The sequence below is a fragment of the Meleagris gallopavo genome, chromosome 20 (genome assembly GCF_905368555.1).
Source record: "Meleagris gallopavo chromosome 20, MGAL_WU_HG_1.1, whole genome shotgun sequence".
Classification (NCBI taxonomy): domain Eukaryota; kingdom Metazoa; phylum Chordata; class Aves; order Galliformes; family Phasianidae; genus Meleagris; species Meleagris gallopavo.
In genome coordinates this window covers 7583918-7599082 of record NC_139423.1, presented here as the reverse complement: position 1 = coordinate 7599082, position 15165 = coordinate 7583918, and the positions used below count along the sequence as shown (strand labels likewise).

The 15165-nt window shown below is 42.2% G+C and overlaps 1 protein-coding gene across 2 annotated transcripts in view; it reads right to left on the bottom strand.

Annotated features, from left to right (window-relative positions):
* Positions 1-3513: 3513 nt before the first annotated feature.
* The window catches only part of PRKCA (protein kinase C alpha), a 112914-nt gene continuing 101262 nt past the window's right edge, over positions 3514-15165 (bottom strand). For both annotated transcript variants that reach the window (XM_085240471.1, XM_085240472.1), the window contains 4 exons: positions 13140-13220; positions 11673-11780; positions 9383-9523; positions 3514-6127 (listed from right to left, as the gene is read on the bottom strand). In XM_085240471.1, coding sequence (XP_085096597.1) covers positions 5963-6127; positions 9383-9523; positions 11673-11780; positions 13140-13220 — 495 coding nt within the window. In that variant the 3' untranslated portion in view covers positions 3514-5962. The remainder of the gene's footprint in view (positions 6128-9382; positions 9524-11672; positions 11781-13139; positions 13221-15165) is intronic.

Genomic DNA, 15165 nt, shown 5'->3' with positions numbered 1-15165 from the left:
TATGGATTTTTCCAGCACAGCAGCAATGATGCCTCTGAAGAGCCAGGTGGGATTCTAATCACCCTGCAGTAATTAATGCAACCATCACTTTAGCTACTCTAGCAGTTTGCAGAGAGGTGGTTCTATTTCCTACACGCGTACCAGCACTGCAAAAATCCTCTGGACTGGTGAAGCCAAACACCCACAGCCCCATTGGAATGGCCGAGGGGATGGGATGGATGTGGGCACACCCCGTGGTGCCCCCAGCTCTGGGCTGTGTGCTGCAGGGAGCACCAAGGCTGGGAGGAGAGGTTGGCATGGGCTGCAGAGAAGCCGTGTGCATCAGATGGAACTGAGCAGTGGGTGGCAGCCTGAAAATGCTGTTTCCACTAAAAAATAAAATAAAATAAATGAAAGGATTTCATGCATTCCTTTGGGCAAAGTCAGCCAGATTTTTCTGCAAATTAAACTCAATTACTGAGTTAGCACAAGATGCAATATGTCTGAGAGCCAGCAGAGAAGGAATGTGTCCGTCAAGTTGTCGCAGCATTTGTACATGGCTTCCAAATCTTGAAAATAAAATGACATCAGCCCCAACATTGGCTCCCTGGGGGAACACCAGGCTGGGGTGCAGGAAACCCACTCCAGGAGCTGCTACTCCACTTCTAACTCCCTTTGTCATAACAGCAGCACTTGCACCAGATCTGCAGCTGTCTGTACACACATCCCTTTTCCTCCAGTTAAGCCTCTTGTTCTCTTAATTTATTAAGAGGAATTTAACAAGGGCTCAGGTTGGCATTCTGTGAGTGAGGGTTTCTGTCCAGTAGGATTCTGCTCTGGATCCCAGTGAGGCCTATGGCTGATGGCAGCATGGAGCATCAACACCAGAGCATCTGCACAGCACATTTGAAAATGAATTCCCATCAAAGCAGAGCAAACTCTTGCAACATAATGATCAGTATTTTTATTTGCACACACTTGCTTTGAAACTACAATTTATATTTAACAGAAGTGTTTCATGCAAACAAAGACTGAAGATCTTGAGGAATAAGGAAAAAAAAAAAAAAAAAAAAAAGATGCTGTAATTTATACACCAGTTTTGCCCACTACACTTCCAATGTGGTTTGTCTGATTTTTAGAAAGGTCAGTGGCATCTCCCAGTTTCCTGGTAGCATCTTGCAGAAAAATAAATGATGAGAAAATAAATAACGTTCTCCTCTTTATAAATACAAGCTTTGGGTATTAAAATAACATCCAAAAATATGAATGAGCTCAAGGTAGCATGGTTGGTTTAAATAAAGGATAGCGTTGAAACAACATGTAATAATTTCAAACATTTCAGGTGTGTTCTGCATCGTTGTGCAAAATCAAACACGAGTTGGGATCGCCCCAAATGTGTTCAAAAGAGGTGGCACGCTTCAGGTTGTTGAAATTATTTTTCTTACATTCATTTAAATAACGCATGAGAGAGCTGATGAAGAGCTCTTCTGTGTTAGGGCTGGGGCTGTGCTGGGCAGGGTGGGAGCTGTGGGGTTGTGGGAGCGCTGCTGGGGCTGGGAGCAGGATGGGATCCAGTGAAGCTGTGGAGCACCGGTTGGGTTCTGGGCACTGTGGGCTTCCCCTGCTGCCCTGCTCCAAGACAGCAGCACTTTGGACCCTGGAAAGACCAAACCACTGCATCACTGCCACCAGCAGCTTTGCTTCCCTGTGTCTGGGAGGAATACAGCTGTACCGCTTCCAATAATTGATGGGAAAGGGTTTATAAATCACAGAGACCTCATTTCCCTCTCTGTTAAAATGTTCCTGCCACCAACACTTCTGGCTTTTAAATTTGGACTGCGGTGTCACGCTGAAGCAACAGAAAAGCATGAGCATATACAACACAGGAATACACTAAAATCTCACTGGAATAGAACTCTCAGATGGAGCAGCTGCCTAACAAATGTCATTCCTCCTCCAGCAGGAGTCAGTACAAACGTTATTAGAAAAGAGCTGATGCTATTTACCCATAGGGAATCATATCCTACAACGGTCAGTTCTGCTAAGACCTCAGTTGACATGGAATTATCACATTGCACACAGAAATCTCAGTGTTTGGAAAGGAGAGAGCTGCACCGACTCAAGCGCTGTGCACCTCCTCCCTCACCCCTCAGCAAAGGCTGCACTCTGCAATCTGGAAGAAACGTATCACATCTGTTTGTGTTCTCCTTCAAACGGGTTCAGTAAAATTACTGAAGTCATGCAAAAAAGTAGAAACACCCCATGGTATAACCAGTGATACCATGCGAGTATCGCATCGAATATGCTGATACAATAGTAAAAATTATAACAATACTTAGACAACTCTTTCCAGGATAAAAGTGCATTAGAAACATGAACTGAGAAGTCCTCACACCCCTGCAGGGCAGTATTATTACCCCCATTTGACAGAGGAGTAACTGAGGCAGGGACAGCAGCAGCCCGGGGGCTCAGCCTCTCTGTTGTGATTCTCCGGGGAGCAGAAGGGCTGTAGTGCACCAAGGTTCCTTGTTGTAAGGCTGCTGATCACCAATTGCTGCTGGCACGGCCACTGGTTGTTATGAAGTCATGTTTATGGAGTCAATTCTTATTCAACTCTTCCACTCAACTACTACATGTAAGCATGTGGAGCTGTAGCTCACCTGCTCTTGTACTACACTGCAGCTCAGTGCCTGCCTAGCACACCAGCACACACATCCTGTAGCTGCAGAGATGGAACCTAAATGCATAATAATGCTAATGATGACAAGAACTCAAAGTCACCAAGAACTCAAAGTCACCTTAAATGTTTCCATCGCATCCTTCATGGGAATGACCCCGCTCCATTAGAAGGGTAAGAGTGGAGTGCTTTTGCTATTGAGTACGAAGGAAAGAAAGGCAGTCCTAATGCCTCGGCTGACAAATGCTCTCTAGGAAGCCACATCTTGTGAGAAACATTTTATAAATAACACCTGCATTAAAAAACATGGGAAAGTACTTGCTGGATAATGTTTTATGAGGAACAGCCACAAAACGAGCAGCTCCGCTCAGAGGCTGGACCAGCTCCTTACTGCCAGTGAGAGCACCATGTCACTGCTCTGCCAGCAGCAACCACTTCCAGATGGACATCCCAGCACAGCTCCTCAGGAGAAACAACAGAATTTTTCAGGAACATCTCTTGGTTTTCTCTCCTGCCTCTTTCCGGGTTGGGGAGCTGCACCACGTGCTGCTTTTCTTGCTCCACAAACCCATGCTTTGCTTTATCTCCTCGTATTTTCCTTTTCTTAGAACCATAGAATCATTTGAGTTGGAAGGGACCTTTAGAGGACATCTGGTCCTCTTTTCAGAAGCCTCCCTTTTACATTCCTAAAACACCTGCTGCCTGCTCCTAGCAGACTTAAACACTGAGAGCTCCCTTATTTCCTCAACATCCGACCTCCACAATCTGTTCAATCTATTATCTTCCACAGCATGTCACCCAGATATCCCAAACTATGGCAGGCTAGTAATAATCAGAAAGACAGAAATAGTCGAGAATGCTGCATTAGTCCACATGCTTTATGGCGAACAACATACCATAATCTTCAGGTATATAATACACAAAGAGAAAAACGAATGCCCAGACTTGGCTGATGACATATTTGCCACTGGATAGTTGAAAAATGGTACTCCTAAAATATGTTAAAACATGTTTGAGTTCTGTTTATTTAGGCAACAATCTGGGGAGCTGTTCGTTGGGGGATGCCATGTGTCAGCGCTGGGTCCATCCACCATGGGCTGAGCCCTCCCTGGGGATGCTCCAACCTTAGGGCTGCGACCACGAAGGGAGCAGGGCTGCTCACACAACTGGAGTGCTGCAAATCCCAGGCGCCAAAGGACGGCTTCGGAAGGCATTCGTGGTGCAGGAGCACCGCACAGATGCTTCTGTTCACATCCGACCGCGGTTTGCTCACAAATTGTCCCATGTGCCACGGGGTCACTCCTGCACATCATCGCCATCCAATCTGCAGGACTGGATCTTTCTGGCAGAATCTTTGGCACAGGCTCAATGTTTTATTGTAATAAAAGATGATTAGAAAGTAGATTCCTCCCCTCCCTCCCACCCCCACCCTCCGGTTACATATTCTAGTATAAATGTAAGTCTTTTATGGCAAATATCTGACTTTTTGATTATGTTTACATGCTGGAAAAACTGTATTCAGTCTGCATGCAGCAACAGAGACATCATGCTTCTGGCATCGTCATGCACATCTGACAGACAAAGAGTGCCTATGGCTGCTACCATTGACAAGGCAGAAGGGAAAAAAAGGAAAACGCACCGCCTACTATTTTACATGCTGTAACAAAACCAAAGTAAGCACAAAAATATTTACTGATATTTGAATTAAGATATTCTGGTAAGTTGTTAAGAGGAAATATCAAAATTTGTATCTAAGTGAGATAGGAGAGGAGAAGATTGCATTAATTACAGTGTTCATCATTGCAAATAAAATCTATTTCCTTCCCTGTAAGTAATCAGCAGACATGAAATGAAAGCCTAATTGAAATTGTATAAAACCTGCAGGTAGCAGTTATTGTTTAAAAGTAGATCTACATTTAAAAAAACAGATGATACCCTAAGTCATTAACAATATCCAAAAACTAGAAAAAAACAACCCAAAACAACAGCGAGAAAACATTTAGCTAAACCTAAATGATGTTGTTCAGAACAAGTACTTCCACAAATAAAGCACAATTTTTATAAAACTTTTATAATACTCTGTATGCTTGATATGATTATGTCAATATAGAACTGCTTATTATTAACTCTTATTATTAAGAGTTATTACTAAACATGCAAAATTCATTGCATGAAGCATATGTAAAATGTATTAAATTCCATTCTATCAATAAAACAAGCTTTAGGTGCTTCTTTCAAGCTTGATTATTGTACAGCCCCAAGTTTTCTGAGTTAAAACTGATTATTGTAGGACTAAATCTCAATTAATTTTCATGAGTTGTTCTGGACAAATCAGGAAGTCACCTGGGACTGTTATGTTTTTGTTAATTTAGCATACACAATACTTCCTTCAATTTACTGCCCTATATTGCAGACTACAAACACACGCACGTAAATAAGATGTAAGGGATTACAGTTCTGTTTTACATTCCAGGTTAACAAACTTTGTAATAAAACATTGATGTTAGTAGAACCAGTCAACAGTGAGCTTGAGGAGTGGTGTAAATGAAATCAACTGAACAAACAATGGCACCCTGGATCACAGAATAATCTCACGGAGATTAAAATTCACAAAAATATTATTAAAATTATTACTATTATTATTATTAAAGACAAAACTTCACCCTTGAGTTTATCACATGCTACTTAGCAAAGATCTAGAGATCTGGCCACTGCCGGAGAGCATTTAAATTCTGTGTTGCTTACAGGATTGGTTCACAAAGCTTTGGGCTCTAATCGGATTTCATCCCCCCACCCTCCCACTCCCAACTCGTATTTATTTGCCAGGTTTTGGTAACAACTGCTTTCCACCACATTCTGCAATGCCTCTCCTCCCCGGCGCTCTCCAGTCCCATGCTCTGCTCTCCCCATGGCGCCCTTAGGAGCGGGGAGCTCTGGTCCCCTGCAAGGACTGAGTACTGGAGGTGCTTCTCAGGTCGGGTCTTGGATTATTTGTAACAGCAGCGGAGTGAAAAACGGAGCAAAAGGACAGTGGGGAGCTACAAAACTATAGAACGTACCAAAAACAGGGAACTTCAGACGAGTCAGTGGAGACTTCTAGTAGGAGAAATGGGCACCGTACGCTAATTTATCTCCCGTTAAGACGTTTCGGTTGCAAAGCCAAAATTCTCACTAAGTGGCCTTTCCCCCCATCTTACACTTTTTAACCCTATAATTTTCAGGCCCAAATGGAATCAAGGCAAAAACCTAACAATTTTAGGGTTAAGAACCGTTCCCTACCGCAGGATTTGTTCCTGTTCTGCTGTTTCATGCTACATTTTCTAGGAGGGGATGTACAAACTGGGGGTTGACATAGGAGAACCCTTCAAAATCAGATTGATCTATGTTAGCAATGACCAGCTGGTCCGGCGGGGTTAACACCGGCTGTCCTCGTGTGAAGAATTTATCGAAGTTTTCAGCACCTTTGCCACACTGCAAGAAAACAAGAAAGAGAGAAAAAGGTCTGAAAAGATCAGCAATACATCAGCAGTTCTGCAGATTTCTCAGGACGAATGCAAGTCTTACAAGTAATTAAGATAACATTTTCTTTTCAGATATTTGAACCAAAACAACCCTAAGCAAATAGAGAAGCTTTAATTGATGAGTTGTGGTGAAAAGCACCATGAGATGGCAAGTTAAAGAGGCTTAAATATAGAGACAGGTTTTACTAAAGGAAATATGGATGTAACATTTGGGAAATTATGAACAGATTTGCATACGCATATAGATCCATTTGCATGCACGTGTGTTTGTGTATAATCATTACTACAAAATTATACCACATTATAATGCAGCTGTCTATTATTAGATCAGGAACATGCTTGGTTCCAGAAAGCATTTATTCCAAATCACACTTCAGTCCCACTCAGTGAAGCAGAATTGAAATGTGGCCCTGCAAGTACTGAAATCCTGGGCAGCCTCACAGGGAACAACGCTCTCTTCAGACAGCAGTAAGCACAGAAAAGGAACTGAACTGCTTAGCAGCACCTGAAGAACACTGCACAGTGAATTAAAAGGTAGGAACTGGGACCCAACCACCCTCACCAGTGCTCCCCATCACAGGACAGTCCATGTGATTCTATATGCCTCAGTGCTGGATGCACACTGCAGAGATGTATAGGCACAGCAATTATTTGATCCTTGTCTTCCAAACTTCCCCCTGGTTTAACCCCCAGAAGCAGTAATGACAATCAGCTCCATGAAATGAAATGGAAGATATTCTTCTTTCCAAACATCTGCAGGAGCTAACAGACCAAACTAGCAGCAAACTGCTGCCTGCCTGGAAATGGAAGTGGGACAGGGAGTGCACCTTGGGAACAGGCCCACGTTGCAAAATGTGCTATCACAGGTTTCTTTCTTTTTTTGTCTAAGGGAAGAGACTTGTGAAGCCTAACTGAGAAGCGTGGTTACATACAGCTCCACACTGAGTGCTCTTCATTCAGAACAGAAAACAAAAGAAATCAAGTTTGCTGAAAAGGGGAGTTTGGAGTGGTGTGGAAACAGTTGAAAGGCAGGAGAGTAAAATTAGCAGCAAGTGGAAAAGGGAGAAGTTGGAAGCAGAACAAAATGAGTTTGGGTGCTCATCTGGGGATAAACAGACAGCAATTCTGCACAGAGGTCCAAGGGCATCTCATAAATCTGTTTATTTCAAATCCAGCTACTATAAGAGCTCCTCAAAGAGTGGAGGTGTGATACACGCAGTGAGTACTTCTTCCCGTTGTCCCTGACCCTTTCCTCCCTACCCTGAAGCAGAGCTGCACTATCATTTATTTCTGTTACTGAATTTATCTACACTGGGATTTGGAGGATAACACTGCATTAAACCATTATCTTCTGACATAAAGGGTAACTCTGAAAGGACAGAAGATGACTTGTACAATATGCCAATATAAAAACACTGATTTTTCTGAACTAACTCAACATGAATATAGGTGCACATTTATAGGAGGAACAAACTGGAGGGGAGCCTTAAGGGAATTCAAGGGCAAGACATGTGGCTCATAACCTATCTTGAAAACAGCTCAGTTAGTTTCTTAATTGCTTACAACACACCTGGCACGCAGGCTTGGATATGCCAGCCAGTCTGAGCTACAGAGAACTTCTGCTGCCCCAGGCACAAGTTGTTTTATATCTCAGATGAGAAATACATGCTGAGGTACTGGACCAGAGTGCTGACAATGGGCATTTGTTCAACCTTGGAAGAGTGAAAGCAGAGGGACAGCTGAACAGGTTAAAGGCTAATGGCACATTGCTTTTCTACTGAATATCCTGGCTAATGCCTTTTGGTCCAGAGAGTGGACAAGAGCTGAACTTTTACAAGGGGAAAACTGTTTTTTTGTTTTTTTTTTAAAGGCAGTGCAGCTAATTCAGAGCAGGGATGTTTTCACAGGAAAGACTTTTTTTTTTTTTTTTTTTTGCTTTATAGATGTTTTATGGGGAAGTTTGATGCTTCTACAAAATTATGCTCTATTTTCCCTTTTTCTCCAATAAATGGAATTTAAACCAGCTGTGTCTTGAAACCAAAGTCTGACTGAGAATAAGAGACCACCAGAACTCTTACAAACACGAGAAAATGTCTTTCCTGCCAAGCAATGACCCTATGCCTAAGAGTTGTGAATTGTCAGTCTAGAAAGGAACATGTTATTTAAACCAACCAACTGCTGACCCAAAATCTGCAGCTCCGTGTTGGAGTGAGAACTGTGCCTGTCTGCAAAAGCAGCAGGATTGCTCCTGCAGCAAAGTGCTTCCTAGGGAAGGTTTTCTGAAAACAAAACAAAGCCAACAAATACGTCCACATCTTAAAACAAATTAAGGTTTGCGTGTTTTGGAATCAATACAAATAGAATCAGCAATCACAATAAATGAGTTATACATAGGGTATGTAAATATTAGTCTTGGATTTTAAATGATTTTTGTCTGGGAAGATGATGTTCCATGTGAATGCTTGCCCGAATCTCCTTGGTATCTTTCAATGGCTGCCTGTATAAACAAAACGGGTCATGATAACCACAGAGAAAGATAACAGCTGCTCTGAACAGGAGCCAGGATCCGCCACGAAGTGTGCTCTGATGGAACCAGACCATATTTCAGGATTTAGTATCTTCATGCTGACGAGCACTCAGCTCCCAAGCTAATAAAGCTTACAGTTGTGAAAGTAGATTTGCTTTATGGGCAGCTTCAATTTTGACTCAAGAAGGACATAATGAAAACCATACATAAAATGTCTGTAAAGAAGTGAAGCTCCCCCTCTGACAGACAGTTCTGGGAATGGCCTGTCAGTGTCAGCAGTGCCGTGTTTTTTTGCTTATTTATACTTTTCCTTCCATGCAAAATCCACATCATTTGGATTCTTGGCATACAACTCCCGTCCTGGTGAGGGGAAAAAGGCATTTGTATGCAGTAAGAGAGGAATGTACTCTGCCTCTGTTCACTAGTTTGTGGTGATCCACTAGCATGTCTGCAATGACAAACAGATCAGAGCACAGGGCAACAATCCTATATCTGCCATGCTATAGATCTCTGTGCATCTCAGCAGAAGTGAAAACAGTGTTAGAGAGCAAAGATTCAACAGTAAGATGTAACAATTTACAGCTACTCCTGAAGGAATTGCATCTGTCAGGCAGCACAAATCCCACAAAGCCCAGGAGTGCAGACATGCTGGGTGAACGCGGCCATCACCCCACTCACCACTTTGGGCTTGAAAGGTGGCTGGATCTCTCTGTTTTCCAGTTTCTCCCAGTCAATTCTCCTGAAGAAAGCATGTTCCCTGATGTCTCTTTCACCCTCGAGGCCGCAGCCAAGGCGCTTTGCGGGATGTTTTGTCATTAGCTGCCAAGCAAGAAAACACCAAATGATTACACTGAGCACTACAACTGGATGTGAGGCAGACTTTCCCCAGACTGCAATGTTCTCGAAGATGGAAGTTGCTAATAAAATTGCTGTGGAAAGCTAAAATTAATTTTTTGAGAATAGGTTCTGTTTGGTCACAGGAGACGGCAGCCCGCCGCCAAACACAGGGCTGTGTGGGCCTCACCGCACCGCTCGCTCCCCAGTTCCATCTTTGGTCTTTTGGTTCAGTCTTATAAATCTCCAGAACAGCTTCTGCCCTACCTCAGCAATCAATTAAACGCAATAAATCCCAGTTTGTTGGAGCTGTAGGGAGCACAGCCCTCCCTTCATTGCTCTGGGCCTGCTGAAGATGTCTCATTGCGGAGCCTGCAGCTCCTTGGCACCCAGCTGACAGCATCTCATCCGCGCTTCCTCCCGCGCATCCTTAACGACATCTTGGTCAACACTACCCCCAGTTGCACAGATCAAGACTTAAGGAAAAAAAAACAACACCAGCATTGCATGCTTGGAAACACTAATGTGCTTTCTAATTAACAAGCTCATAAAAAATCTTGTTTGTCAATTAGGCATCGAGCAATGCAGCCTTCAGCTCTCAGTTCCAGTATTGCAGGGACTTTTAAAAGCTCTTCTACAATTAGATGTGATTGATACACTGCTAGCAGCAATACCACAACGCATCTTTTTAAAACCTCAGCTGTACCACTTTACTCTTCCTCCAAATGTTCACTTGATCATATTCCAATTCAGAACCTAAAATAACAGAGATGTGAAGCAAATTTCAGGAAGCCAGCAAAGCTTGGGGATGGGATGGATCACATCATTCTTCATGCTTAAGAGCAACTTTACCTCTTTTTTAAAGCTTTTTGAAACCCCTTGCTTTAACAGTAGGAGAAATAAGAAAAATGAGAATCTAGCAGTCATAATTCTGTCCCAAAGTTACTATGACCACCAAACCCAACATGCTCAGAACCCATTAAAAGCTGTCAAGCAGACAATTCCCTTTCAGGTCACAGTGGGCAGCACCACCATGCCTGGCTGTGTGGTCATTTTAGTTTTCTGAACTCCCTTTGCATAAGCAGCCAGTGCAATGACAGCAAGCAGGAGAGCTGAGAACAAGGTAACTAGATCAGGCTCACATTGTGTTGTGTGAACACACAATTTTCACAAGGCATAAATCTACAGGTACTTTACAGAAATATAACATTTAGTTTTTGTTAGCCACAAGCAGCATGCCTATACTGGATAAGTACTAAAATTAGAGTGGTCCTTCCTTCTACTTCATTGTTCTAAACAGCTTTTCTTTTTCTTGATGATTTTTCCTTACAGGATTAATATCCAAGTTATGGGCAATACTTCTTACACGCTTGCAAAAGAAAGGAAAAAAGGCATTACCAAATCAACTGACATGATGCAAAGTGATGTAAGACATCAAAGTAAGGCTTTATAGAGGATGGTCTGGAAAAGCTGTGGAATGATGGTACCCTGGGGAATCGCACGGAGTCAAGAGAAAGTCAACCAAACTCTATTTTTCTGAGCTAATCCCTTCAAATCAAATTTATTATTTTCCATGAAAAAAATTAGATTAACTCTCAATCTAAGATAAATTTTTGGTCATGCAGATTGCAACTGGGTCAAGATTTCCCCACAGTTCCCATGCATTTATGCTACAGAATTTCACATAGGCTCATCTTTATTCAGATTGAAAAATGATTCTTATTAACTCCTCTGTTCTGCTGCTGTGATTAGGGCTGAGGACCACAGTATGTTCCCTGCAGTATCCATCTAAAGTGGGAAACCTCTCCACCCTGCCAAACTGGGCTGGCACTGCCAAGGGCTGAGGCAAGGCGGGTGGAGACATTTCACACCAGCCTCCTGCTTGGATCCTCCTTTGGATTTGGCAGCTACTGCCTCTGACATTTGTTCTTACCATAAAATAAGCAGACACAGCAGGAGGAGCTAAATTCTTATCAGTGACACCAAGCGACAAGCACTTTATGACAATAAAACTTAACACAGCCTGACAGAAGTTACATTTAAAATACTAAGCGCCATATCAAAGCCAGACAAATCAAGTTATTCACAAGGATTGCCAAAAAGAAGCTTAATGATAAAGAAACGTCTATCTCACCCCCTTGCAGATGGAGACAGCTTCTTTGGACAGTGATTTTGGATAGGAAACATTATGTTCCATTATGGACTGGAAAAGTTCATCTTCGTCTTCTCCATCAAATGGAGGCTGTTAAAAATAAATCGCTGTTAATTCTCCACTTTTTATGAGGTGGTATAGCAGTACTGCAGCCATAGTGGTTCAGGTGAAAGATACATCCATGCTGCCTCCAGACAACCACAGATGTCCAAAGACATCAGTGGAAGCAATGGTTCCTGCTCAGGAATACACAACAAGCATCCAGCCAGCTGCAACCTGGGGACCTGCTGACCCAGAAGCTTAGTGTTTAGCAGTCTCAGACAGTAATTGATGAGAAAAATTCATTTCTTCTCCCAGCATGGCAGAAAGTTAATGAAAGGTTTGCTGGATTACCTCCAGTGATTTTATCTTTGTGATAATCTTTCATGAGCTTTTAAAGCTACTGTATACTGGACAGCCAAAAGTACCTCAAAGGGTAAAGTTTGGAGACTGTAAATTTCAGTTACCTTCTATTAAGGCACATCTACCCCTCACTTAATTCTAGATAAATCCCAGTTTGTTTTTATAAGACGTGGCATCACAATACAGGGTTGCATTTTAGTTTCAAATACAGGTAAAGAGGGAAGTGCCCCTGGCTGAGTCCCCAGGTACAGACACTGTTAAGACTCAGCTAGCAGTAAATCTCATTTTCTCAAAAGCACTCAGCTGCCTGATGTTAGCACTGTACACTGTAAATGTTAACAACTGCCACTGCAACCCTTTAAAAACTTTTAAAATGTCAAAAGGGATTTAGTAGAGAAACTATTCAACCCATTTGTTAAAAATGTATGTTTTAAGTTTAAGAAATGCATACCTCTAGCTAACACTCATTGAAAGCTGCTTGCACAAATCTTATCCAACTCAAGACCAATAGAGCTCCTGAAGTTGGTAGTTATATGCAATTTACTGTAGAACAGCATTGCTTTTCTACTTCAGTGACTCAGATAGCAGCATCTCATTAACTGTGCAGAATAAGGGGTCTGTAACTAAGCTTATTTAGAGCAGCGAGACCCATACTTTACCCCTAAGACACAGAATACAAAAACTGTATTCTGGTGACTTAACTGCAATGCACAGCATAGACACAATCTCCCTGTGGTTTCAAACTACTAAGTGGTGTTTCTTCCATTTGACATGCATTTTCCTACTCAAGTCTCTCTCCCATTCAATTTTGAACATGGCTATTTATAACATCATTACAGTACAAAGAAACCATATTCAAAGGCAGCGCTTTATTATGGGGGTGAAATACAAAGAGCTTAAAGCCTACATTCTCAGTGAGTCGGAAACAGTCAAGAGTACATGGAGATAATAGTAGTATGAAAGGCCCCACGCTTGTCCCTAAGGTTCTGGCCCTTCAGCAAGTTTTGAAAGTGAGCAGCGTTGGAGCCACGAAGAGGTAACCCTTACCTGGCCAGCTAACATCTCGTAGAGCAGCACTCCATATGCCCACCAATCCACAGACTTCCCATACGGCTGGTAAGCAATGATCTGTAAAATCACATAAAAACAAAGTTCTATGTTAACTAACTTCTAGTCGTGAGATGTTAGATAAATAGTGCCACAGAGACAAACAAAATTGTTTGCAAATCCCAGAAAGCCAATACTGAATCCTCACTTCAGATAATCACTGGTTTCAGAGGGAGTTGGACAGCTTTGCAAATGCTAGCTAAACCTACCTGTGTGTGTGGACGTTCTAGTACCTTGGGGAAGTCAGCTCTTAGGAAATCCTGAGATGCTCATTTGATGATAAAGAATATGAGTAGAGTAGCCCAATGTAAGAGACAAAGCAAAAAAATTATCCATTTGTTTGAGTCAAAGCTTCAGATCGCGAGACTCACTAAATTACAGATTATCAATAACTAAGCCTTTCTTTTCAATGTTTATGATTTCTTTTTTACACTCCAAATAAAAACCAAAGTTCAAGAGCAAAACCTTGAAAAGCTCAGTTATGTTATTCCAAGCTGCATGACTAAAATACTTGTAGTATGAAACCAGGTACCAGTCACACCAAAAGGACAGCAGCCTCTGCTGCTCAGCCTAGTGGAAACACCAAGTGTTTTGTGTCTTTACACAGAGAAAATCTTAAAACATTTCATCCTCAACCTCTTTCCCGTCTTATGGAACAGCAAGGTGTGTTGTAAAAAAATAAAGGACAGTTTTTCAGAAAGTCATTAGATTGATTAGGGCAAAACATTCTGTAAGAGGTTTTGATAGGAACAGCTTATCTAAATTTGCAAATGAGAAAAAGATAGATCCATAGCCCTGAGAAGAGAAATCCCTCTAGACAGCCAAGCTTTCATCCTTGTCATTGCTCTGTCCAGTTGGTCATGATCTGCTTCTTCTAACTACAAAGAGTTTGAAGGGAGTACTGATGAGAGGCATTATTTTTAAAAAGCTAATGACATAAAATGAAAGACATAACAAAACACATAACTAATGGTGTTGTCTGTTTAACCAGCAAGAAGCAAGTCAAGATTGGGTTGTTCTCTAAATAGCATTCTCATCAGCAAAGGCAATCTGCCCCAATTAAATCTGCCTTTGTGAGAGAATATCAAGCAGAATCATCAGGAGAGACAGAACTGACATGAATAAAACCTCCTACAGTTAACCTAACATATGGTCAGCGTCATGAGAGCACTGAAATTTCTGTCCTATGTCATTGGCTGAAATATTTATTTGATGCTACATGTCTGCGTCAACAGAAGCTCATGATGAGCGGAGCAGTGGCCCTGCTGAGCTGGCATCCATCTCTCATGCAGGACTGGTTGCGTGATGCGAGTGGGATGCTGAGCAAGAGACACAGACACTGAGTTCAACAGGAACTGGAAATGCACCACTTCAGAAAAGTTCCCTGGAGGTATTCAAAGCCAGGCTGGATGTGGCTCTGGGCAGCCTGGTCTGGTGGTTGGTGACCCTGCACATAGAAGGGGTGTTGAAACTAGATGGTCATTGCAGTCCTTGTCAACCCAAGCCATTCTAAGATTCTATGAAGTTCCTCTGCAAATACAATAGAACTGCTTTTTCACTGCATCTACTGCAAGGTAGGAAGAGTAACATTTTACTGTCAATGTCTGTCGATGTACATAACACTGTAAGGTGTTTTCCTTTAATCCTAATTAAATATAGCTATTTGAATCATCTGCCAAATGCTGGTAAGGATGTGATGCAAGTGAAACACAGGAAAGCAATCTGCCACATTCATTGCCAACCTGTGTGTCATGCATGGAAACCAGCAGTTATACCCACACACAACATTGGCAGTTACTCCAAGCATTAATTGGAAAATGTAAAGAAGAGGAAAGAATGCTCATTTTGAGGAAGGGATTACACGTGGGAGGAAGCAGATGAATTCTCAATATACAGTCCAACATGCATCGGTACAAAGTCAGCAAGTTCTACATGTTGTGTTTTCAGCAGTTCCCTCCTCCTCACC